We start from the raw sequence: 25,484 nt of genomic DNA, 5'->3' as shown, positions 1-25,484 counted from the left end.
TAACGTCCGTAACGGCGACTACAGGGGCCGAAACTCACCTTAGTGAGATCAACTCCCGAGCCCACGATGGGTAACCCGTCTTCATCCATTTTATTCAGGCGTCAATGTTTTCGACGGATTATAAAAAAAAAACCCCAGATAAACCCCAGTTTAGACCCCGTTCACCAGTTCAGCATTCTGAAAGCATCATATCTGAATTTCTCATGTGACTTTTGTATGACCTGTGACACTTCCGTCTGCAGAGAGCTGACCGCCATACTAAAAGTCCCCAATTAAAGGCCTGTTGGAGAGTGTGGACGTCCTTACAAACCGTTAACCTAATGGTCTCTATTTGGTTTTGTAAAAATGGTGAGTGATATTACAATATAACTATTAGTATCCTAATAGTGAAACAGTTGCTCTGGGACTGAATCTACACAGATTTAACGGTGTTATGGGACCTGATAGTGTCTTACAGGAAGTGGGTTCTAAGGGTACCCATTAAGCCTGTTCCCGTTAGGAAGCAAAACAGTCAGGTGTTAATCCTAATGGGGCTTTTTTTTTCTATCTGCAGGGAAGGTTTTTGCAACTTGGGAGATCAGGCCACTTGTCACTTGCTTTTCTGTAGCTATATCACACAGCACATAAACATAAACATGGGCCACTAGCCACCTGTTTCATCGAATCGAGAGCATTATCATTGCTCAAGTAAAAATGATCAATGATTTGCTCTAGGTTGGGAGTTGAATCTTTTTTTTTTTTGCAAGTTCTCCACCAACATCAGCTTTACATCACTGCAATTTATATATCATTGTGTTGGTGTAAAATCTTGCATGAGGAGCATCCCCTGTGCCTCTCACCACCTCTGGTGTTCCTGACAGTCACCCATGTCCCTGAGCAGACTTCAGATTTTAAAGATCTATATATTGGTCATATTTTTCTTGTTGTTGTCAGAAATATGTAGAAAAGGCTATTACTTTTATTTTTACTTTCAGCTAGTTTCTTGAATATGCAAGGTTAATTGCTGAATTTGGTTTTGGTCATTATGGGTTAAGAAGCTCACAGGAGGTAAGCCTAATTTTCGTACCCCCCTTATAAGTGACTTGAATAGCTGTTCACAAATATTAGGCAACATTAATGTTCATTCTCATTCATATTACCACATCTAATTTTTGCCTCATTGTAGCAACGAGCATCAGCAATGCACTTGCAAGATAAAAATTTCTTTTTTTTATTTTTATTTTATTGCCTCTTTACTTGGCCTACTTTTTGCACGACCTATTAGCAATGAAGACTTGTGATGGTAGTTTGATTATTTGCTGATGTTTTACATGATGCACAGTACATTTACAACACTCTGTGGATTAGCATGAGCAAAGGCAGGCTGTTTCACTGCAGAAACTTGTTCACAAAGCCAAGTATCATACAAAACACAATTACGATTATCAACCAAAAAGATCCAATCAACAAGCAGCTAGTTCAAAAATGTTTTTTTAATAAACAAATACTTGGTTTACAAAAAAAAAAAAAAAAAAAAAAAAGACATCTGCAACTTTACAATATCTATTAACAGACTTACCCACACATTTCTTCAAAATTAAAATAGTCAAGAACAAATCCCATCCAGTAATATTCTGAAAGAATGAACATTGTCTGGCCGAGTCAGTTCAAATATTAAAGAGCAAAGTGCTCTGATGACATCAGTTTAAAAGCATAAAAAAAAGAAAATCTGAAAACCTGTACAGTGACCGAAAAAGAGTCACTTAGTAAGACCAAATGGAAAAACTGTGTATGTGTGCGTGTTAAGAAACAGCACTAGTTTTTGGCAAGTTCCTCAGTCATCCATGGTGAAGTCAAAGGGCTGGAAACCAGAGCGGACTTGTTTTGTTAGAGCCTCTTCCTCCTCTCTGCTGCTTTTACAATCTCTCCAGTCTGACCGCGTTGGGATGTTCAACACTGCCTCACTCGCCAAAACTTCCCTGAAAGTGCACCAAAATGCAAACACACACACACGCATATAAACATGTTTTGCTCAAAATGGCAGTGCAGGAGTTATCTGTGTAAACACACTCTTAAAATATATTTGTTTACCTGCCAAACTGCAACGGGAAATTCTTCTTGATTCGATAAAACAGCTTCTCTCCCGTGTCCAGTTCTACATAAAAGTAAGGAGTTCCTGGTGGAGCAATCTTAAGACAGAGAAAGAGCCAGATTTAAAAACTTACTGCTTAAAAAAAAAAATCCCCAAAAAAACACATTTCTACAGTCAGTTATGGAACATATTTTCTTACAATTAAAAATGTTGGCTATTTAAATATGGTCCCTCAAGGCAAAGGCCCTGTTTACTGTTACCATTAACAGCAAGCAGCTCATCAGCCAAACAAGACTTGGGAGTTGCAAGAAAAAGGAGGTGAAGCCTTTGCAATTACCTGGAATTACTACTAAAAAAAAGTTATCCAATCCAGTTGGATTGTTATCCAAGTCACAAGTAACAGCTGTATTGTTCATGTCTTTTATTGAGAACAAGGAGTAAACATCCACAGTGCAGGCTAGAAAAAGTAAGTGAACTTTCCCACATGTTAACAGGCAAAAAGGTGTTAACTAAGAAGACTGAAATTGTGGGTTTTACAAGTGCTTTGCCCTATAAATAAAGGCACACAAAGAAAAAAAAAAAACACAACAAAGGAAGCTGCTGATGTCCAAATAAATAAAAAACAAAACATTGTAACCAATCACATTTGCCCAAGACCACCTTATGTTTCACAAACTTCTAGGAAAATGTTCTGTGATCAAATAAAAATGGAGCACTGCACAACCTCATACCAACTGCAAAGCAGGGTGGAAGGAGCATCAAGGTTTTTTGGGCTGCTTCACTGCAATGCTCAGTATCAGGACAGCTAGATCCAAACACATTCCGATAATAAACGCTCGACTTTAAACCGTGCATACAATCAATGCAGAGGGATGTTACGGGATGCATGTGAATACCAAGTGTAAACATGACCAAACTGATGACAGATGACTGGTGACAGATACGAAGGTTACACTTCTCAGTATTCTGGAAATAAGCAGCTAGACACGTGCTATGGCATTAGTACCTGTTTGAGGTCTGTATGTTCCGGTATCTCCATCAGCTCCATCTGCTGCTCCTGAGCCTGCACCATGAAGGCTTCCTTAATGTCCTCCGTACTGCACTGCTCCATGGGCACAGGCACCACCTACCATCCACAGGGTTACATGTGGGAATCACAGGCGTTATATAAGGCTATAGTCAGTTACTGGGGTTGTGGAGTGAACACGTGCAAATACTAACACAATGTGCACTGTGGGGGACAAAACAACTTCAGGATAAATAAAGGGGTTTGTAAAAACTAACTGTGTGAGATGATGGTCATCATTGGGAGCATGTCCCTCAGACTGATTCGTTCTTCAAGACAGACTGTGTTTGTCCGGTCAGACTTAAACTGATGACTGATAAATGTAAGTGAGCCTACAAATAGGGAAGAACTGCTCCTTTCGAAGCTCCCCCCTGCTGCACATGTTCTGTCAGGCTCAAATATGGTAATTTATGTGGCGCTGCTGGACTGACCTTGGGTCTCAACAGGTCCGCCCGTTTGGGCAGCAACCACAAGCATATGCCACACCCACTTATTATTTTTTAATAGAGCCAAATGTCGCTTATTTAAAAGTTGGCCTATGGTGTAGCACAGGAACAGAGGCAAAGCACCTGTAGCTGAAGATGTTGGCTGCGGTAGTTCCTCTCGAACAGAACACAGCGCCGGCCGCGGCTCTTGTAGAATTTCCTGACTGCGGTTTTGTACCGCTCCAGCTCTTCTACGACCTCTGACGGCATGTCCACCACAGACTGGTAATGTCCGATGGGCAACAGCAACACGTGGTCAGGGGTAAGGCAGCCCTTAGCTATGGCCATGTAACACTGTGAAAGCAAGACACTCCTGCTTACTCAACACACACAAAAAAAACTAGTGGATCATTGTTCATGCTGAAGACATAACATCAGAATCCTGTTCCTAGCATTTGTAGGAGCTGGAGTGCATGTGCATAAATCACTGGAACTCACATGCGTCCCGATACTGATGACCAAGTGCTTCTCCACCTCAGGGCTGGCTAAACAGAACCAACAGGGTCCGGTAGGCTGAGCTGGGTGTAATAGAAGAGTGTTATTATCTAATACATAAACCAACATACTATTATTTTGACTAAATATTAAAATAATTTACTTTAATACCCATGAGTTCATTACACGAGAACTGGAAATAACTGTTAAAGAACTCAATTTCAGTATTTGATTAACTTTACATGAGTCTAGATCAGTGTTTCTCAAACCTGGTCCTAGATTCTCCATACTCTATATAGGTTGGTGTTTAAATTAAACCAATTAACTCAATTAAAACACCTTATTATATCACTTCCCTGACCTGCTAACTACTCGAGACTACTCGCCTCAGGGTGCTGGGCTATGTTTTGCAATGACAGTTGTTGGGTTTGACTCACGGGGTTTGCGGGGCTGCTTAGGCTGGCTGGATCCATCGCCCTCCGACTGCCGCTTCCGACCTCCACCCTGGTTCTGCTGGTGCCGGTGATGATGCTGCTGCTTCTTCTGGCCCAGATCAAAAAAGAACTGGGACACAGGCTCCTCCTGCTCAACAGAGAGGTTTAACCTTAGCACCTTTAATCCATACACAGCTATAGACAAGATGTGGAACAAGATGTGGAACACACGGATATGCACAGAGGTCAATGCCCTGAGGTCTTGGGCATGAAGCCATGTAGGGTCTTGAGAACTGCTTCTAATAACCATTGGCAGTTTAATGTGATAAATACCAGACAGTGGCCTACACATACCTCAGCAAACGCAGACGGCGGAGGCTTGTCCTTCTTTCCTTCTTTCAGAGCTTTCTTATAAGGGTTCTCCGTCACATCCTGAGGCTGTTTGACCAACTCTGCAGGGTCCATACTTTTCATCGGTACAATGTTAAATGCATACAAGTACTAAGAGAGAAAACACCAGCAGAACATACACCGCGTTTCAGTCATTTCACCTCATCTCCACTCAATCTTAAAGCTGTGAAATATTCAACGGTAGAAGAGCAAGGAAATGGTGAATGGCCTACCTTTTTCTTAGCAGCGTTGTTAACGGTTGCCAGTGCAATGAATCGGCTGACGTGCTGTGCGTTCTCTTGAAGGACCAAATGGTTTCTGTACAACCAAAAACAATCACAGGATTATGAAAAGTTGTCCGACTGACCCAAGAAGTGAAGAGAAGTGGTTGAGATAGCATAAGCACTATGCATCAAACACATTAACACATCTGATAAGAATGAAAAAAGAACCAGTGTTGAAACTTTTAAAATATACTACCAATTTAATAATTTATTAATACTTATGAATACGCATATTCAACAGATCATCATTTCACACTGAGGCAGGCGTAAAAATCCTAATATTTAAAACAGCTTTTTTAATACTTATCACAGTATTTTTATACACAGACAAAATGCACCAGCAGCAACATCCACAACATGAACAGAAATGCATACTGTAATGACATTTATCCCAATAATGCTACATCTCATCATATCACTCAGCTTTAACTTTGACAACATTTAAAAACAGTCAGTTTTGGCACTTAGTAAAGGGTTAAGAAAAGGCTGGCATCTGTAGCTGACCTGTATGGCAGTCGTTCATAGTGAACCCCTTCTAGTGCAGCAAAGTGGTAGCGAGGCTTCAACTTTTCTGCGAGATTTGCAATAGAGGAAACTCCACAGAACTTGGTATCAATTTCCTAAACAAACAAAAAAGAACAACTAGGGATTAGACAGGGCTATACGGATTGTCCACTTAAATATTCTGGGTAGGCCGCATAAAGAAAGCAATGTGCTTCCAGCTACTCGTTGTCCCATAAGCACCTTAAAGCAACATCATTTAGCAATTTTACCTCAAAACCATGTTGATGGTACACAGACTGGTAATAGGGAGAACAGTCTCTTTGGCGTTGCTGCTCTGGGCCAGAACGCAGCTACTGGATTCACCATCTAACTTTGGTGAATCCGGAGAAATCACTCTACCACATCAGTCTGCATGCTGCTTTTAGTACAGATGCCAGTTCTGTCAGCTCACAGCACAATTTGTATTTACTGCAGTGGTGTAAAGGTAAATTACACTCCAAAAATAGAATTTAAATCAATAAATTACTACATGTGATATGATTACATCTGTGACAGGTAATGCTGATTTAATGAGCACCTACAACTACAAATCACATGTGTGGACTTTAGGACAGGTCCTGGTTGTGTGTGTGTGTTCATCTATTTATTTATTTATATATAAATTTAAAAAGTACTTGCCGGGTTGTTCCCATACTGCCACACTCCCCTAGGCCACTGAGAGGTCAGGAGGATGTCAACTCCTTTAAACTTCGAGCTGGACACCAGAGGAGTAAGCAGGGCTGTGAAGTCCTTGGCAGTATAGCAGTGAGCGGGTGCAGGCTCCTGGTGAGCCTCTCTGCCACTCACATATGCAATCTGGAGGCCCGAAGCTCCTGTGAAAATCCCCCTTCGCCCTACAATCCAAAGAGTAACATTCAGAAGTCGACAAACTGTCTGTACAAGTGACAAGTGATGTTATTAGCAGAAAAAGCATAAACTGATGCAGAATCTTCTTACCTAAGTATATGATGTTTTCAGCTAATTCGCAGCCATCAGAGCTGGGGAAATACTTCACAGTCTCCTGGCTTGCAGCACCGAGAACGTATGTGTGGATGGGAGCTGAGGCAAAACATTTTCCCGTTAATGTGAGAATCCACGGCTGCTTTCAAGGATATGTGTTCAGTTTTAAAAGAAAAAGAGGAAAATACCTTTCTTAGCTCCAGACTTGTACGCTTCCCATTCCGCTTCAGCCTCTGGAGAGGCACCGAAGAAATCACCAACGCACAATAATAACTGTAAAAATAAATAAATAAATAAATAAATATTGTGAGAGGGGCATGTGCTCTTTGTTTGGACAGACATTGTCAGAAACAGACTTACATCAAACTGCCCGCTCTTTTTTTGGATGGTGTTCACCCGGTTGAACAAAGCAGTGATTCTACCTTCGACGTCCCCACAAGCAAGTCTAAAGAAACACAAACCAAAATTAGAGGAAAGTAAAAACTTAAACATAAAAAAAATAGCTAGTACTTTTTTAGTTAAGGAAACAATTTTCAACACAAAAGGGGATTTCGGAGGAATATGTAAAATAAAAGGACTTTTATTTTACAAGAAGGGGTACAAATTAAAAACGCTTCAAAATGTTTAACCCTAAATTTAAAAAATAAAAACGTAAAGACCTGGATTTTATATTGAACTAAATCCAACTGTTAATTCTATAATATCTATATATTTTATATTTCATTTTATAGTATTATATATGTACATATTTCTAATGATGTAAGTTCTTATTTGAATAATTTCACGTGATCGGACAGTTATCAGAGCATTTCACTACTTGCACCGTGTAGGACAAGGTAGATGACAAAAACTTTGAAACTCAAAGCTAAGTTACACAACTATTTTTAACTAAACTAAACTAGTCAGGCTTTTATTCTGAAAATGTTTGCTAACGTAAAAGCTAGCTAACGCTATTCTTAAAAATAAATTACTAAAAAAAATAACTAAATAATTTTCAAAGAATGTACAGTAAGACAGAAACGTCTAGATTAAACAAAGAAAACTGAATTACTCAACTAAATTCTAAAATATAAAAACTAAGTTTATAGAAGACAAAAGACAAACAGTGGCGCGTGAGCACGACTCCAGTATAAAGCTCCTCGCGGGAGAGTGTTCAGCACATTACACACGCTCTTACACTCGCAGAGGCTTCTCCCCCATCCCGACACACACACAGCTCTGATACAGCTCCGGGTCTAAAAATCTCTTCTGACTTAATAAAGGCTGCGCTTTGTCGAGCTGCTGAAGTCAAGCTCTTTCTCATTTGGCTTTTAAAACGCTTTCAGCGTCCGCCGACAAAATAACCCCCAACTGAACATCAGTCAGAACATCCTGACCGGCCAACGTCTGAATTAAACAGCGCAGCCTTTCGCGGAGACGTTGTTTATCTAGGTGAGGTACGGCATCGATGCACAAAGGCTGTATAAACACTAATAACAGTGCAGATCAACACAGAGAGCTGAAATACTGCCTGCGTTTACAATCACAGAACATAATGTTCCACCCGAAAGACATAGCTAGATGAACGCAACCTTAGCTGTATCGTCCGAGTCAATACTGCGCGCTTTCTGTGCAAACTGTGCTGACTTGTATGCCCTTTTATGGCTTGTTCATTTTGAATTTTCACGCATGTTGAGACATTTCTATTTTTTCTCAATTTAAATAAATGTATTTTGTTCGTACAGTGTGTGGATATCAGGGTGCAAATACAGACTAAAAAAGAAAATATCTGCGCAAGAAAAAAGCGTGACGTGAAAGTGTGACGTGGGAGCAGCGAGAGACCAAAACAGGAAACTCGTTTAGATAACAGTAAAAAGGGACGAGAAGGCAAACAGAATAGGTTTATTGTGTTATATTAGAATGATGTGGCTACACGGATGGCGCTTACAGCCTGAGGGAGTGGACAGGTCTCGCACACAAAGCGGCTTGTTGTCCGAAGCTGATTAAAGGAGAAGATGCTAGCTAGCGTTAGCTCTGTCATCAGCGCTTCAGGCGGCACTGCCAGCACTGGCCGAGCCGACATGGAGCAAAGCGGCACGTTTTCACACTCGCCCGGCTTACTTCTCCCTCTCACAACTTAGCGAGCATGAGTCGAGTCTGGAAGCAGAGTCAGCCCTGAACCTCCGGGGCGAAACATTTCCATATATAGGCTTCGGATGCAGGCAGCCTCAGCAGCAGCAGCAGCAGCAGCAGAGCTGGAAATGTAAACCTGAGCTCGACTACCACCACCACAGAGGTGCACTTTTCTTTCACATGCGAGAAACAACGTGACCATGTCCGCCCCAGAGCAAATCGTCGAGATCGTCATGGATGACAGGACGTATAACGTGAGCAAGAGCAAACTGATCGAGAAGAGCGACTACTTTCGTGCCCTGTACAGCTCCGGGATGAGAGAGTCCGGGGAAGACTCGGTGCAGCTGCAGGGGCTGAGTGTGCCAGGCCTGGAGTTGGTCCTGGAGTTCATCAACACTTCCAAAGTCCAGGTTGCCAATGAGACACTGGAGGATCTGATCGAGACGGCCTCTTTCCTACAGGTGACGCCCATTCTGAAGCTGCTCCTGTCTGAGGTCCGTCTAGACAACTGCGTTGAACTCTTCAAGCTGTCTGAGGTCTACGGGACCCATGACCTACGGACAGCCTGCCTCAAGTTCATGAGCTGCCACTACCACCCCATGCTGCGCAGGCCGGAGTTTCAGGTCCTGCCGGCCTCTTTGAGAGAGCAGGTCAGAGAGATGCGCATGAGGGGCACTGCCACTCTGGTGGCCATCGGAGACTTCATAGGTACCTGCCTGGACCTTGCTGACCAGGATGAGCCGTGGTCCATGCTGCGGTACGGGGAGTTGGAGCAGCGCTGGAAGCCGCTCGCCAACAACCTGCCCCCAGACATGGTCAATGTCAGAGGGTATGGATCTGCGGTGCTGGACAACTACCTGTTCATCGTCGGCGGGTACAGAATGACGAGTCAAGAGATCTCTGCGGCGCATTGCTACAATCCCTGCAAAAACGAATGGAATCATATAGCGCCTTTGAACCAGAAAAGGTAAACTTTTGCACAAGGATCAAAGCACAGTACCCATAAAGGACATCAATTACTCATTTTCATATACATTTGTGATCGAGAAATGTACCAGATGTTTTCACAGTGATGGTTACATTAGTCTTAGGCATCAGGCAGTGCGTTCATTACCATTACAAAAAAAAAAGGCTTTCTATGAGGAAGCTTTTAGATGCATTAAGCTCTTAAGATGTCTGGCTCCTGTCACCACCACTGTGAACCATTCCGAGGTCCAAGTTTCTGTAGAGCAAAGTGTGATGGATCTAAACCATCCCAATCATGGATTTATGCAGAAAGCTTCAGACATCAGTGGAAATCTCTCTTTAAATGAGTGTTTGTCTTCTGTTCATCTTTCGTTTACATCAGTGTTCTGTTTGCACCCAGGGCGAACTTTAAGCTGGTGGCTGTGAGTGGGAAGCTGTATGCAGTGGGCGGTCATTGTTTAGGTACAGTGGAGTGCTACAGCCCTGAGCAGGACTGGTGGACGTGTGTTTCCTCCATGCCCGACCCTTTGGCTGAGTTCTCCGCCTGCGAATGCCAGGGCATGATCTACGTCATGGGCGGCTACACGGCCAGAGGTGCGTGCGTGCATGCGTGTGTGTACGCAGCCTTTTCAGAAAGTGGCCACATACACAAACAAACAGGAGGTTGCTGTTTAATGTTGAACGAGGCACAGCAAATCAGAGTGTAGTGATCTGAACGTTGGGACTGCCTTTGTCATAACTCTCTCTGGGCTTGTGCAGTCCTGTTCCAGCGTTTAGTACCTGGTTGCATGCTGTTGGATTAGTCTGGAAAGTCGCTTAGTCATCAGCAATGTTGATTATGGAAAAGGAATCAGTGTGTCACAGAGTTAAATACAAAAGCACTCTGTAATTTTCTATAACATTCATGCACATGCAGTCATTCAGGCAGATTGCCGAGTGCTACAGAAAGCACAGGACAATATGGCCTCTGTTAAAAGGTGGATAATTCTTGTAGCTAACGACGAGGGTAGTCCTGTATTAACACCCTGCATTGAGACACTGTGGACTTCAACAGCTTAAATCATTTTTATAGGCTCAAAAAAAGCACAATTTAGCCATTTTAGCCCGGAAGCAGAAACCTAACCTAACCTATGTTTAATATAATTCAATATTACCTATATAACCTACAGTGTTAGTCAAACGTTTTGGACACACCTGGTTGAATGTACGCTGATTTGGGCTGTGCAATATATTGTGTCGGCACAATTTGTTTTGCCACTTGACACAAAAGGAAAAGCTGCACTGTTCTCATTTTCCATTATACATCTATCAGAGGAAGATTATATCTGCCCAATATCATTTCTTTTACTCCAATGTTTGATACAAGGAGTGCACTGTTAATATCATAACATGTTGGATCATTGACTTTTGGTGAAATCTGCCCTAGCGCTGACCACCTTCTCAAAACATTTAATCCAAATGCTAGGGTGACCATATTTTTATGTTTTCTAAAAGGATGACAATGGGGATACACGAGGATCCGCCATAGTTGTAGGTTGAACTAAAAGAAGATAATTGGTTCATATAGGCTATTGTGGCATTTCCACTACTTCTACTTCTACGACAGGCCTACTACCCCCCATCCCCCACAGCTATGACATCCTAACTAGGGCATTATTCTCTTTTTAGAAAACAAAAATATGGCCACTTTAGCATATTTAGGTGTAAATAAATCCTGTACAGACAAACTAAACTATAAACATTTTCTGCATATTTAAGACACAATATCTATACTGAATATTATTATTTAGTAATGTAACATACTGGGGAAAGAAAAAACATATTTAATATGCTATCACTTTTGGGCCACAAACTGTGCATGTAGTGAAGGGCCTGTTTAGCTTCTACATTCTGTATTTATTAAAAATCCTTTGTAGAAAATAACATAATTGTAATTTCACTTTAGATCACCCACCCTTTTCGTAGCATAGATTTACCTTAAGTGACAGCAGCCTCAGGTTGGGGTAAAGTGAGAAGAAACAGTGGAAGGTTGGCGCAAAGACTGAGAAACCGTCTCTCCTTTTTTTTCCCGGCAGACAGGAACACCAGCGTCCTACGCTACTGCCCCGCCTCAGACACGTGGTCAGTTTTCCGCACCTGTTCGGCTCACGTGCGCAAGCAGCAGATGCTGTCGGTGGAGGACACCATCTACCTGGTGGGCGGCTACACGCATGAGCTGGAGTGCGTGGCCGGGGGCCAGCGGCGGGCCAGCCAGACCGAGGACATGCTGACGGTGCAGTCCTACAATGTGCAGACGGGCGAGTGGCTGCAGCTGAAGGAGAACACGTCCAAGTCGGGCCTGAACCTCACCTGCACGCTCCACAACGACGGCATCTACATCATGAGCCGCGACGTCAGCCTGCCCACCAGCCTTGAGCATCGCGTCTTCCTCAAGTACAACATCTTCTCTGATGCCTGGGAGGCCTTCCGCCGCTTCCCCGCGCTGGGCCAGAACATGCTGCTGTGCTCCCTCTACCTGCCCAATGTCCTCTGAGCCAAAAAGCACCACACTGAAGCCATCTGAGGAAGCCTCTTGAAGGAGGCCATGTATGCTGTGGCCAGTACACATGGTGGTCTTCTAAAGTAGCGGCTGAGGTTGCTGAGATGAATGGGGGCCAGAAACAGTCACGTTTAGGTCAGTGATGGGTTATCACTGAGAAGTAGGTTACAGGAGATGGACTGATTGAAGGTTTACCCGAACTTGAGGTCAATGACTGTCGTTTACACTAAGAACAAAGGAACAATCCACTATACCTCAGTTAGCATCATGGCAAGAGCATGTTGTTGAGGTACACTTGCATTAAGTATAGGGCTTATGCTGTGTGTAAATATACACTACTTAAATGTACACTACTATACTTTGGAAGCAAGTGCACTGTGCAATACGTTGGTCCAACTTGCACAAAAACTACTAAAGGCAATGCATGTACTTACTGTCTGTGTTCCCAATACAGACCATACAAGTGTACTACTGACGCACAAGTCGATGGGCAGCAATAGGCTTTGGTTTTACATGGCCATAATTCTGATAGAACGCTAAGACCCTGCTTACACAGGTCACTTCATTCGACTAGTATCTGGATTGTATCTTGAGAAGATTGTAGCCACATGCGTTTACACTCTGCAGTCAAATGCGTCTCCAGTTAGTCAGACTAAAATCTGATCGCTGTGTGGGACGGAATATATAAATATTGCTTGTTATGCAGTATTTATTACGAGTGTTTCAGTTGTAGTGAGACGAGTTTTGGTTAACGAATGCGTTTCGAGAGACAGATGTGTTTACATTGTTTTAACAAGTGGCTCAAATGCGTCTCAGACCACCTCCTGAAGTGGTTTGAGTGATGGGGATTTGAATTTGGTTTGAGTGAGTCTCTGAGGGTGCGTTTTCTGTGGCTTATCAGGATATAATCCTGATACTCAAGACGTATGAAGTGACCAGGTGTAAACAGGGTGTGACCAGAAAGCATTAATAGTCTTAACTACTGCTTTAAGCTTTATTTTAGGCCTTGAATTTTCAGGCCTTTGAAAAGAAGTACAAAAAACGAAAGCGCTTGACCAAAACCGCTGTGATCTTGTTTTCAATGGATGATGTTGTGGAGGGCTAGAAAAAGTGATAGGACCAACTTGGGTGCAAATATAGAGAACATGTGGCTCTCCTGAGTGCAGTACTTGAGATTGACTCACTTATTATTCTTTATTCAAAGTTTCATTTTTAACTTGGTTTTGTTTTGAGGGAATGTTCCAGCCTGAAAGGGTGACAGTATTGAATATTGCCACAGATGCCTTGAAAACAGAAATTATTTTATGTTCAATAAAATATTCAGGGGAAGCAGATGTGGTGCCTCTTTGTTGCCTCTGTTTTCTGTTATAATGACTCTGTAATCAAAATTATTCACACCGTCAACTACAACTTTCAAAACATTCAAAAGTTCCTCAAGGACCTTATACTTATACAGTGTAGGGTTGGATATCATACCATGTAAATGTGTTTAATATCAGCAGTAAGAAAAAATGCAACCAGAGAACCCCACCTACTTCTAGTTTTGAAAACAGTCGAATAATAGAGAAAATAATCAGCAAATTATCATTAGCTAGATACAAAATAGTTAAAGCTCCCTCTCACGTTACGATTTCTTATGAATTTATTTATTTTTTCAGCAAAAGCTCCCATCAATGCTCCCGACACTGGGAGGGTGAAGGTCAACACACGCCTCCGACATGTATGCGACCTCTTTTTCCGACCTGCCATCTGGAAAAACCCACGCGCTCTGAGGAAAGCACTGTGTGCCTGGCTCTGATGCATCGGTAGACCCCTGTGCCAGCCAGCTTTACACTACTGATGTCATGTGGGGGGAAAAAGCACCATCTACTAAACTTGGAGGTGAGCAAGGCCAATTGTTCTTTTCTAAGGCCCTGGCTGCGGATGGCCAGCAGCATGACCGGGATTCAAACCAGCGATCCTCTGGTCATAGTGACAGTGCCTTATTTCACCTGACCATTTGTGATAATTTGCTGATTGTTCGCTGAATGTAAATGTTTTACATCTTCTGACTGCTTATATTGAGAATAAGAATGCTGTGGTCAGACAAGGTTTTCTGATCCATCTGGTTCATCAGTCACAACACAAGAGCTAAATGTCTTCACAGCAGTGGGAGCCCAGGAGCAAAGAATAGCAATTCTTGCATAATGCTGCTTTAAACGAACGTCTAGCTCCAAAGGAAAACCAAAAATTCCCCATTCATTTTTCAGACAGAGACAACTGGTTAAGAACTGTGGGGCTAATGTAGCTAACAACTGATGAAAAGACTATGGCTGTGACTGAAATGGATCCCTACTCCCTCATTAGTGTTCTGCTAGATAGGCAGACTATTTAGTTAGCACTAGAAACACTAATGAATCCAGGTACTTCTCAATCTTCAACATGTGTCAGCACCGGTCGCGTAAACATACACATGAATGTTTAAAGCTTCATACACACACTAACTGAATTCTGAAGCCTTGTGCTGTTCGTAGCTTAGAAACAAAAGCCTCCCATTAACAAATTGAAATTCAGGGGGTTTAGTGGCTCGTAGCTATCACTTAGCTTATACGAGCAATTGCTGTCAAAACCTAAAATCCTTTAGAAGATGTTTGGCCTTGTGGCTCTCATGTAAAACTAAAAAAGCAAACCTCAGACACCAAACATGGAGAAAGGGCAAGATGTGTACATTTAATTTCTCAATGAGCTAAGGGTAAACAGATTTCTAGCTTTCAGTCCAGCAAATTAGCCTGCACTTGGGTAGACATTGTCATTTTTTGCTTTAACCTGACTGGCCTCTGATCTCTGGTCTGTCCCTCTGTCATGCTGTCACCGCTAAAGCCTCTAACTGCCTGCCTGTCCTCACATAGAAGGTCCACGTGGACGGAAAGGACCGGCTGACCATAAGCAGTGTAATCCGAGACACTGCAGCACTCTACAACGCCCACGTCATCGTCTGTAGAGTAGACCGGGCAGATGGACCTGATAAAGTCATGGTCCCGATAGCTTACCGGGGTCCACTCCTCGTGCTTCAGGCCAACCGTAAAAGAGCCATCACACCTCAGCAAGCCTTCAGCAAGGCAGCTGTTACTTTCAGAAGAAGCCAGCAGAGGGTGCTGTGTTGGTTTAGCAGCAGGTGAAGCTGCTGATGTCTGGCAGTCTGTCTGGGGCCTGAGCTGACTGTGTGAACTAGAGGGCAGCTGGGATCTTGTTTTCTGAGGGATGCTGCAGTCCCGGGTTTGGCTCTCCATCCGTATTAGGATTGGATAAAGAAGCAAGGGGACATTTCTGTATCCTGTCACTCGATGGTTCAGCTCAGGGATGCTCAAGGCCAGACGCTCTAAATCGCACTTCGACAGAGGCCTGTGTCCTGTGTTTGTCACTCGCACCAGTGCAGTGTGTGTTTTATACCACAGACCTTTCTCTACAATATAAGAAAGGAAGCAACAGGAGAAGTCATTACTGCGTGCTACAGCTAAATACAGGTTTGTGATAATGAATAAGAGGAATAGTTAGATGTGATAAGTTAGAGCATCCTCTTTAGCTAGCTAATATATAGCCTAGTTACAATAAGCCACATAGCTAAGTTTATGGATCTAGTATCAGTTCCAAACAACTATGCATTATTTCAATTTAGAAAATACACTTAGCTATATGGACATGTGGAGACTGACCTGATGCTGTGGATGGAGGCTCTGACACAGTGTAGTAGATGAGCCTCAGTAGATAGCTCTCTGTGAAAGGTAGAAACTCAGCCATGTTTCACAGCAGGGTGAATGATTTGAATAAACACAGTCTGACCCGGGTCTGTTTTGAACTGTATCCATGGTTACAAGTTCTAAAAAGGTTCTAAACGTCAGGTTTTCTATTATACTCCAGTGGAGGACTCAGTTACTGCAGAGGAGACTGCTAGACTGAGAGTGATCCACCTCTCAAAACCATCCTAAATTCCAGGCCAGAGCAGCTCTGCGGTCAGAAACTGACCATTCACAAAGAGCCACTGCAGAGGAAATTATGAGTGATGGACAGCATGGTGTTAAAAAGGTAAAAAAAGTATTTGTCACTTTACTATGTACAGTGAAATGTGTCCCCTGCATTTGACCCATCTGTGGTAGTGAACACACACACTAATGAACTAGGGGCAGTGAGCACACACACACACAGAGCAGTGGGCAGCCAACTCCAATGCACGGGGAGCAGAGAGGGAGAAGGGCCTTGCTCAAGGGCCCAACAGTGGCAGCTTGCTGAGCCCGGGTACCAAACCCTGTCAACAACCCTGTCATTAATAGCCCGGAGCTCTAACCGCTGAGCCACCACTGCCCCTACAGTGTCTTACTGTACACCATCAAGATTGATCTTTAAGGTAGGGGTTTCTAATAAAGTGGCCAGTGAGTCTATATAGATTTTTATGTAGGTTCTTTTTTTAGACTCTGGAAATGTCAGCAATGCTTTCCAGTGTGTGAACACTTCGTGGTAAATGGACCGACAAAAATGGGCCAACATTAATCAGCCATGTTTTGTCTTATTCTGTGAGAAAGTAGGAATATGGCACCACACCTAATGTCTACAGTGGCTACATGGTGAAGCTCCAGTGCTAATTAAAGAACTTTAGCTACTTCTAGGGTGAATGGAAAAGTGTGTACACTGTTAAAAGTATTCTTGAGGAATGTTTGGAGGTTCTTCAGTTAAAAACCTTCAAGGAACCCTTTACTTCTAAACAAACTTTCCTTGAAGGTTCCTCAGAGCACCTTAAGAGGTTCCTCTACAGTTTCAAACTGAAGAACCTCCAAAGGGTCCTCAAGGAACTTTTACTTTTACCAGTGTACATTTGCTTTAAACCATTTCTTAAATAGAACTGGGCCTATATCACTACTACTTCACTATCACTACCTACTTATTTGTCTAGCTAGAGTAAGTAAAGCAACCTGCTTATCTGGTCATTTTCTCATATGGCCACCTGGTGGCGTTGACACTTCATTATAAAATAATAACCATGGCCTGCATAGCATATTGCTTTGTGAAAGCAAATAATCCTCATGTAGCTACAAAATCAAGAAAGGTCAAAGCGTACTATGTGTCACTTTGATGCCCCCTATCTAACCCTTAGATAGGGGACCTGTCTAAAGCTTTTGTAGCTGAATGCAAACATATCCCCACTGCAATGCTCCACCATCTACTATAAATCCATTGTAGAAGAGAAAACGAGAAGGGGAGGAGGGCGAAACTCAGATTTCTCCAAATCCAGTAGTGTTACATGTTGCAACTTGAGTTTTTTTACGTCCAATGAGTAGAATTCTCTTCACTAGTCAACTCAGTCACCTGACCTGAAGCCCAGTATGTCTGCATTTTACTGCATAAGACAAGCCTGCAGACCAAACCAAACCAAAAGATCCTGATTTACCATCACCAGTTAGATACACTGATGGGTCAGCCAAAAGATTTACAACTAAACAAAATTTTATATAAGATTATTGTCCAAGTACTTTTGGGTACTACGTATAAACAACTCCAAGCAATGTACCATCAAAGTAAACCAGTAAAGACAGTCCGTACTACGACTATATAGCTGTAGTAGTCTCAGTTCAAAGCCAGTGTGAAAGAGACAAGGCAAAAGAAACATCACTGTCCAAATACTAACAGACTGCACTGTCTGTGAGCAGATGGATCTGTGTTTAACATGGCAGCAGAAGCCACATTCAGCTGGCTCTACAGGGTGCACCCAGGTGGGAGGAATGGTAGATGCTCATCTCCCTGCATCAGTTTCTTTGCTAAACACATGAACGTAATATGAAGGCATGCATAGAAATACACTGACATGCATTGGCTCTCTACGGTGACTAATGGGATTATATGCTTTATGCTAAATGTTAAAAACTGATATATATACTACTTCAACTAGCTTTAATGTGAATTATTGAAATATGTCACTAGACACTGTTGTAGCTGTCGTTATTGGGGACACATTTTTACCTGTGGCCTCAGAAAGTAAATTTTATTGTCATTATTTCATGTGTAGGTTTTTTTTAGGATATGACAGAACTTTGCAGTCGGAGCTTGTGAACAAGCCATAGCCCGGACAAGCCAATTAAGGACTGAGACCTTGATCAAAAAAAAGTTCGGAGAGCTGAAATTACTTGGGGTGCCCAGAGTTTTGCCTGGTGCTCCTTTCTTTTTTATATTCAATTTTATATTAAAATCTGCAAAACAGACATTATACACTAATCTTACTTTAAATGTTGGAAAGAATGTTCAGCTTTATGCCTTTTGAAGATGAGTTTTATCATCTACCCATTTAACTATTCACAGTAACAGAAATTTTGACCATGTGTATATTAATCATGAAACTGCCCCCTCTGTTAGACACTCCTACCTAGTTGATCCACCTTGTAGATGTAAAGTTAGAGACAGAAGCTCATCTGTTGCTGCACAGTTTGCGTTGGTCTGATTCACTTCATCACACACACTTACACACCACCAGCATGTCAGTGTCACTGCAGTGCTGAGAATGACCCACCACCCAGATAATAGCTGCTCTGTGGTGGTCAGTCCTGTGGTGTCCTGACCATTAAAGAACAGGATGAAAGGAGGCTAACAGAGTATGTATAAGTGTATAACTATATGTAGCACCTTTATGTAATATTGTACTATATTTAAATGTAATATTTTATGGTAATATGCCTCATATACTGTATGTATACTGTATCTATGCATGTATTTATTACATATTACATATGTTATTATTTTCTAAATGTCCCCTTAAACCTAATCCTAATCCTAACAGTAAGTTACCAAAAATACATATTTTTAACCTTTCAGTTTTAAAAAAGGAAGTAGGGAGTACTTACCATGTGAATGTAACACATAATGAACATGTGTGCCTTCACATCCTGGAAATGTATTTTTTTTTTTAAATCCCTGTACGTGTGTGTGTGTGTGTGTGTTAGATGTCAGTGGAAGGGCATGTGTTTCTCATGAGCGCTCAGCATTTAATGCAAATGAATAAAACCTATATACATATAGAGAGGAGTCACTTTGATAGGGCTAAAGATAAAGTAGATAAAGGGGAAGTAGTAGGTTAGAGTGACAGAAAGAGTAAGGACGTAAGAGGGTGAGAGAGTGAGGGGGAGTGGAGAGAAAAAGAATGAGAGGTGGGGGCAGTGAAAGAGAGAGAGAGAGAGAGAGAGAGAGAGAGAAAAGAGGGAGGGGAGAAGAACGCACAGCTTGCCTCTCTGCAGCGCTTACAAGGACAGTGAGTGAGCCAGAGAGAGCAGCACAGAGTTGAAGCTCAGCATCAGATGTGCCTGCTGGAACAGCATACAATATGACCTCCATACTGACCACGACACACAACTGACCACACTTTCCAGCACCACGGAGAGCGGATCCACTCCATCAGGAGCATCTTTCCTTAAACAGAGACTACACAGTGCTTCTGGGGACCATAGAAGTTTCAGGACTTATTTTTCTTATAGAGAAAAAAAACCTAATCCAGGAATATATCTGTCATTTTTGCTCTTTTCTCACAGAGGAAGACTGTGTTCTTTACTGTGCCCTGGTGCCTCCGGGATACACGTCTGAATGAGAGTGTGGGCAAGCCTCACTAAGCTCCAGGGTCACACTGTAGCTAGTTGTCGCCAGTGTGCGTACTGAAGCTGAAGGAAGCTCCCCGGCCACAGTCCTGTTTTGGAGAAGAGTGCTTTGACCATGAGTGAGTCTAAGAAGAACGAGGTGGATCTGAGGGACAAAGCCATCATGCACCAGCAGAGACGGCTGAAACAGGCCACGCAGTTCACGCACAAGGACTCTGCCGACCTGCTGCCCCTGGATGGCCTCAAGAGGCTGGGCACTTCTAAAGACTTGGTGAGTGACTTCAGAGTCCATTATTTCCAAGCATGTAGCTAGAATAGATGGATGGAAAGAGGTGGACATGAGAATTGCATAGAAGTTGACGAGAGGAGTGGTGAGATTATGAGGACTGGGTTTGCCCAAAGCATCTTAGTGTTAAGATCATCATGGCGCCACCATTTAACTATCATCTATGGGCTAAGATGCTTTTGGGAAAATCCCTGGGTACTATATATATATATATATATATATATATATATATATATATGTTGTATTTTATGGAGAGACACCATTATTGTCCAAGTCATCATGATATTATATTTATGGCATTTACATAGTCTGCATTCATAACTATCCCAGATCTACCACTTTGCTACTGTAGGTGACAGAAACACATACCCACACTGAGAAACACTACTTGTTTCTCTACCCACTATGTTTTACCTTCATCTCATCACCTTCATATTTTTCATAATGGTCTAACAATTGCCCTGTCGTCATCTTGTGCTTCTTTTTTGATTGGATGGCCTATGTCCAGAAATGCATTCCAAGAACCCTCCAGAATCTGTGTGTGTGTGTGTTGGCAGCATGAGCCATCAGGCTATGGGCTGTGTGTGTGAGATTATAGTGTGTATTTATATCAGGCCCTCTACTCAGCAGGGAGGAGCTGGAGCTGGTGTGCATTACTTACGACACACTCTGAGTAAACACACATTTACGCCACACACATTTTTGCTCCCTCATGTTTTCAAATAGGTGTGAGCCACTGCATGTTGCCATTACGGTTAAATCATTGGTCCGAATGCTAATCCTGGCAGTTGTATCGGTACTAGTAGACAGTTAAGGCAGTAAAATGGGGTCAAAGGGTTAAAAGTTAAATCAGTTAAACGGTTACAGAGGGACTGTCTCTCTCTAGCATTTAACATGTTAGTGGTCATGTTAGGTAATATTCTGTAGCATAGCACTGAACATTGTGTTTCCTTTTTTCCTTTTACTACAATACCCAGCATTCAACCCCTGGGAAGCCCCCCTCTAACAAAAAAAAAAGCCTTCTGACTGCTATCATAGCCACTTTCACTTTCCTTGAAGTAATGCTAGCTATCTGATTTCCTTCTGCAGTAGCCAGCTAGAAGGAAAACGTCCAAGTATCCATGTTCTTAGCTTTCCAAATGCTCCTCCCACCTTCAAGATACATCATCAGAAGGTGCCTTCCCTGCTGATTAAACTGGCAAATCTCGCTCTAGATTAAGATTACCACTGTAGGACGTGACTAGACATGTTTACAACAGAAGTTGCAATGGTACGCTTTTTGGTTTCGGCCAGAGTGCCTCTTTAAAAGTGTGTGACTCCACTACTAATGCTTCATTTCAAGGGGCTTCAGAAGTCACAGACAGTGGTGCTAAGGAATGAATAAAACATGTGATATAAACCATGCAAGGTACAGGAATTCTACTCAACACAGCGGTATCCTTTAGGCTCAGACTGCTGAAAAATGCGGAGGTAGAAACAGCTGGTTATTTAGCAACAGAGGACCAGCCTCGAAGACAAAGTGGCAGCCATTGTTATCTCCTACCATCTTTCACTGTCCTTCTCTCTCTCTTTCTATCTGTCATAACCGATTACTCCTAGTCTACAACATCACACACGCTCAGTAGGCATGGCAGCACGCACACGCGCACACACACACACACACACACACACATCCTTATGCACAGGGAAGGACAGATCTCACGCGAAAACGAGTGTCTGTCATCTAAATGTCTTTCTGTGTGTGCTGAGGTGAAAAGGGCTGCTGTGTTCTGTGTATACAGGGTCCCAAGCCCATGTACGCAGTTACAGTGGCTCTGGATACATTCGGGGCTTCCAATGCATTCTGCTTTACTGCCTCCATTAACATAGCATGTCACGTGAAGCAGTTCAGTTATGTAAGGGGCAGATTTGTTTTTTTTTTCTCTCCAGCCCTGAGGCAGTCTGCTCCTGCTTTCTATCTCTACATCTCCCTCCCTCTCTCTCTCTCTTGCTTGCTTGCTGGCCTGGTGCTCAGAGACCTGGGCAATAAGCATGAAAAGAGAAAATTCAAGATACCATTCAAGCCAAAGACGTTGAGGAGAGGGGATTATGTGAACTACTTCACACCAAGCATGTTCTAGCACACTTTAACATGGCACCCAGTGTAGGTGCCAGACTAGTAACAGAGAGCATCTCTCAGAAAGATCTTGGGAAGTGAAGTGGTGGTTGCTTCTATTTTCCACCTTAGAATTAAACTGGCCATTTCTGTGTGCTTTTAAGATCGATCAGACATCCTCAGAGACGATGGAATACATTTCAGATTTCAGATCTTCTAATAGCACTCCTTATTACTTCAATATGAAGAAAATGGGCTGTTGGCTGAATATGTAAATGTGTTGTGACGTCATATCCAGGGTGAATCTGACAAAAGGCTCTTTGTAGCTTAGTTTCTACTCCTCGCTGCTGGTCAATGAAGCCATGTCTCTCCATTTTTGTCCTCTTTTAGTTCTCTCCATTGTTTGAACCCTGCAGCTTCTGGAATTCTGGATGAATGAACCAACAGAAATGATCTAAAATTACTTGGATTTTTTTATATTGACTTCATTGACTCCATTGAACGTTAAGGTTTTTTTTTTCTCTTGTAACATTGCCATTTTGGAGAAACATGTTTTCATTTGACAGCGAAGACATGTACCATATGGACCATATGAATTGATTGATGTTGTTAAACTTTAACAATGCTGACATATTCTCTTTAACATGTGTTTTACCGGCATCTGGTTGGCCTTCCCAAATGGGCCCCATCATTACAGCTCACCTTTATCTCATATGGCTCCTATCTAGGCCCTGTATGCAATGTACAGGCCAGATGGGGCCCATGTTTAACCCTCCTTCTGGTCACATCACTGACCCTAGTGGGCATCCATATGTGGAGCCAACATGGAAGCCAAGGACAAAACCCACCCAGGCCCCCCACCCATATAGATTGGGATTGGTCTCATCACACTACTCATCTAAAAAAGAAAGAAAAATTCGATCAGCCAAGGCATGCATCTTTTGAAACCAGCTAAGGTAAGACCTGATATAAAGTTGGGCTGTAATGATGGGGCCGATTTGGAAAAAACAACCAGATCCCTGTAAAAACATGTGTACAAACCTACTCAGAGCCCATGCTAGGGTAAGGGTTTGCTTAAGACTACTGGATCAGTGGGCTTTAGTCACAGTAAAAACAGCTTTTGCGTCTTGCTAGGACAGCACAACACAAATGATTCATCTGTTCTTCAGCGCTGTAATCTAGCTAACTGAAAACCCCTGCAGAACTGAGGAGCATACTCACATACATATCCTACTGGTAAGATCAGTCTCACAGCTCATCCAGCTAATTGTGGTCCGCTGAATGAGGCCGGTTAATTGACGGAATTCACTCTTGTGGCTCCTGCAATCTTAGTCCAAAGGTGCTTCTTCAGCTGAGGATATCGAGTATGGCTAGTGATTGGTTTTAACGTTACTTTTCATTTTGGTTATTTAGCTAAAACTCAAGTGAACAAAGGCCATGGATAAAGGCTCAGTAAGGTCCTAAGGGAATAAGGAAACGTGTTGTGGGCTTAAGCGCAGCATGGCTGCATTGATCCTGGCCTGCCTTTGGCAGAGCCTATGAAGTGCATTAGCCCTCAGCACTGGGTCTAATTAGAGCTGGCTGATGAGCTGCTGGGAGCCTGTTCTTTCCTCTCTTTTTCTCCCTCTCCCCCATACGTCCCCCCCACTGCTACGTGCACCACCAGAAGGGGCTAAAAATACTACCTGAGAGTGGAAAACAAACAGTGAGGCAGGCCGAGAGATGGACAGATGGAGGCAATTCCCTACACATTGTGTTGGGACAGTCAAAATGGTTGGCATTGTAATTAGTGTAAAGCTCTCTGGATTAAAGAGGCAATTGGGCTAATCTGCATAACTTTTACTTAACCCTTACAATGTAATTCTGTAAACTTAACTGTCAATTAACCACCTATATTTCTCCAAAGGGCCCAGCCATGGCATCACAGGCAGCTGATTGCAAAGGTTTCCCCTCACACAGACATGGAAAATCATACTGTGGCCATCAACTGTGGCCAACTTAGATTAGACATCAGACACACCATCTAAGAGGCTGAAACATTGTCCAACACCATGTACTACTACCATGCCAAATAGTGTAGTACAATAGTAAACCACCACTGGTAGCACATTAATCATAGAATTTAGTATGTGGTGACAACATGAGCTGTTGGCATATTACTGTGAACATTATAATGATTAATACAAGGTAGATATTTTTTTGGCTGACTTTCTGTCCTAATGGACCCATGCTAAGTGCTAAAACTGTGAAAGTCAGCAAGACAGATCTTGATATTTTTTCCTAAAGCTACATTACTGTTGAAATGCTTCAAATTATTCAGGTTGACATGGATATTGCCTATGATACATCTGCTATTGAAGTCAATTGAACAATGAAGCTAAATGTGAATAATTATTTATTTATTTACTATTGTTTCATATTAGTTCCCAGCGAACCTGTGTGTGCTCCTGGTGTGATTGTGGTGACACACTATCAGTAAAGATGAATGGGCTTGTTCCAGTGCCTGACAAATGTCTGTGGATTTGACCAGCTTCCAGTGGCACATATTTCATTGAAAAGTTTTTCCTACAGCCATTTGTCTGCTTTCAACCAAAGACACTTTCCAACACAAGTCTGAACGTTTCTAATAAGGCACACCAGTCATTTATCTTTCTTTTCCAAGCTATAGCTGTTCATTTTCGGTTAGAGATTCAAATTAGTACAGTCAGCATTTCAGTCAACAGTCAAGCATAAGTGAAAGTGACTCATTAAAACCACTGTTTATTTCCAACAGAAGAAGGTAAGGAAAGCTAAGCAGCCTTAGACGGTAAACGTCATGAGATATTCGCAATACTGCCCTTTGTTATGCCTTGGAATTTGATCATTTCATGGCCAAATGAAGGATGACAATACACTGAGCATTTCTGAGTTCTTTTACCTGGCAAAGATTAGACTTCAACTCACATGTTATCACTGATTGCTCCTGTGTGTGTGAAATGTTCAATGTAACTTTTATTATTAGCAGTACTAGTAGAAATATATGTCTGGAAGTGCATCAGCAATTGCATTATCATTATTATCATTATCCTGTTCCTGGAAGCATCAGCAGATGCACTTACAGAGAAAATAGCAACACATTTCCTATTGGTCATTTTTAGACGGCCCCTAACTCCGAAGCAAAACGGAATCTCACTGGTTGTGAAATAAAAGATAAAGTAAAGTGGAAATATAC

At 42.4% G+C, this 25,484-nt stretch overlaps 4 protein-coding genes across 6 annotated transcripts in view; 2 read left to right on the top strand and 2 right to left on the bottom strand.

Moving 5' to 3' along the window:
- The window catches only part of washc3 (WASH complex subunit 3), a 5,287-nt gene extending 5,065 nt beyond the window's left edge, over window positions 1–222 (bottom strand). For both annotated transcript variants that reach the window (XM_072672493.1, XM_072672494.1), the window contains exon 1: window positions 39–222. In XM_072672493.1, coding sequence (XP_072528594.1) covers window positions 39–89 — 51 coding nt within the window. In that variant the 5' untranslated portion in view covers window positions 90–222. The remainder of the gene's footprint in view (window positions 1–38) is intronic.
- A 1,304-nt stretch (window positions 223–1,526) lies between these two features.
- cwf19l1 (CWF19 like cell cycle control factor 1) lies at window positions 1,527–9,205 on the bottom strand. The gene is made up of 14 exons (XM_072672486.1): window positions 7,846–9,205; window positions 7,029–7,113; window positions 6,857–6,941; window positions 6,666–6,767; window positions 6,348–6,562; window positions 5,670–5,785; window positions 5,115–5,199; window positions 4,846–4,992; window positions 4,495–4,639; window positions 4,061–4,140; window positions 3,707–3,916; window positions 3,078–3,197; window positions 2,071–2,168; window positions 1,527–1,958 (listed from the first exon to the last, which is right to left on the bottom strand). Exons 1-14 carry the CDS (start codon window positions 7,866–7,868, stop codon window positions 1,814–1,816), a joined length of 1,656 nt encoding a protein of 551 aa, XP_072528587.1. The 5' UTR covers window positions 7,869–9,205; the 3' UTR covers window positions 1,527–1,813.
- Window positions 8,419–13,619, top strand: klhl42 (kelch-like family, member 42). The gene is made up of 3 exons (XM_072672489.1): window positions 8,419–9,747; window positions 10,147–10,340; window positions 11,822–13,619. The coding sequence occupies exons 1-3, from the start codon at window positions 8,981–8,983 to the stop codon at window positions 12,277–12,279; spliced, it is 1,419 nt and encodes a 472-aa protein (XP_072528590.1). The 5' UTR covers window positions 8,419–8,980; the 3' UTR covers window positions 12,280–13,619.
- Window positions 13,620–14,144: 525 nt separating this feature from the next.
- The window catches only part of nrip2 (nuclear receptor interacting protein 2), a 42,916-nt gene continuing 31,576 nt past the window's right edge, over window positions 14,145–25,484 (top strand). The window contains exons 1-2 of one of the 2 annotated variants that reach the window (XM_072672491.1): window positions 14,145–14,166; window positions 19,830–20,163. In XM_072672491.1, coding sequence (XP_072528592.1) covers window positions 20,008–20,163 — 156 coding nt within the window. In that variant the 5' untranslated portion in view covers window positions 14,145–14,166; window positions 19,830–20,007. Of the gene's footprint in view, window positions 14,167–19,512; window positions 20,164–25,484 lie in introns of those variants that run through there. The other variant, XM_072672490.1, reaches the window with a different exon arrangement.

The sequence above is a fragment of the Salminus brasiliensis genome, chromosome 2 (assembly GCF_030463535.1).
Source record: "Salminus brasiliensis chromosome 2, fSalBra1.hap2, whole genome shotgun sequence".
In the NCBI taxonomy this organism is placed as follows: Eukaryota; Metazoa; Chordata; class Actinopteri; order Characiformes; family Bryconidae; genus Salminus; species Salminus brasiliensis.
This window is presented reverse-complemented; position numbering and strand designations above follow the sequence as displayed.

Excerpts from the sequence above, each read along its gene's own strand:
- klhl42 (XM_072672489.1), top strand. The coding sequence starts at position 8,981 with ATGTCCGCCCCAGAGCAAATCGTCGAGATCGTCATGGATGACAGGACG. Across the intron at positions 9,748-10,146 it reads GCGCCTTTGAACCAGAAAAG|GGCGAACTTTAAGCTGGTGG; the intron begins GTAAACTTTTGC and ends GTTTGCACCCAG. Across the intron at positions 10,341-11,821 it reads GGGCGGCTACACGGCCAGAG|ACAGGAACACCAGCGTCCTA; the intron begins GTGCGTGCGTGC and ends TTTTCCCGGCAG.
- cwf19l1 (XM_072672486.1), bottom strand. The coding sequence starts at position 7,868 with ATGGGGGAGAAGCCTCTGCGAGT. Across the intron at positions 5,786-6,347 it reads GGCAGTATGGGAACAACCCG|GAAATTGATACCAAGTTCTG; the intron begins GCAAGTACTTTT and ends TTGTTTGTTTAG. Across the intron at positions 2,169-3,077 it reads AACATACAGACCTCAAACAG|ATTGCTCCACCAGGAACTCC; the intron begins GTACTAATGCCA and ends CTCTGTCTTAAG.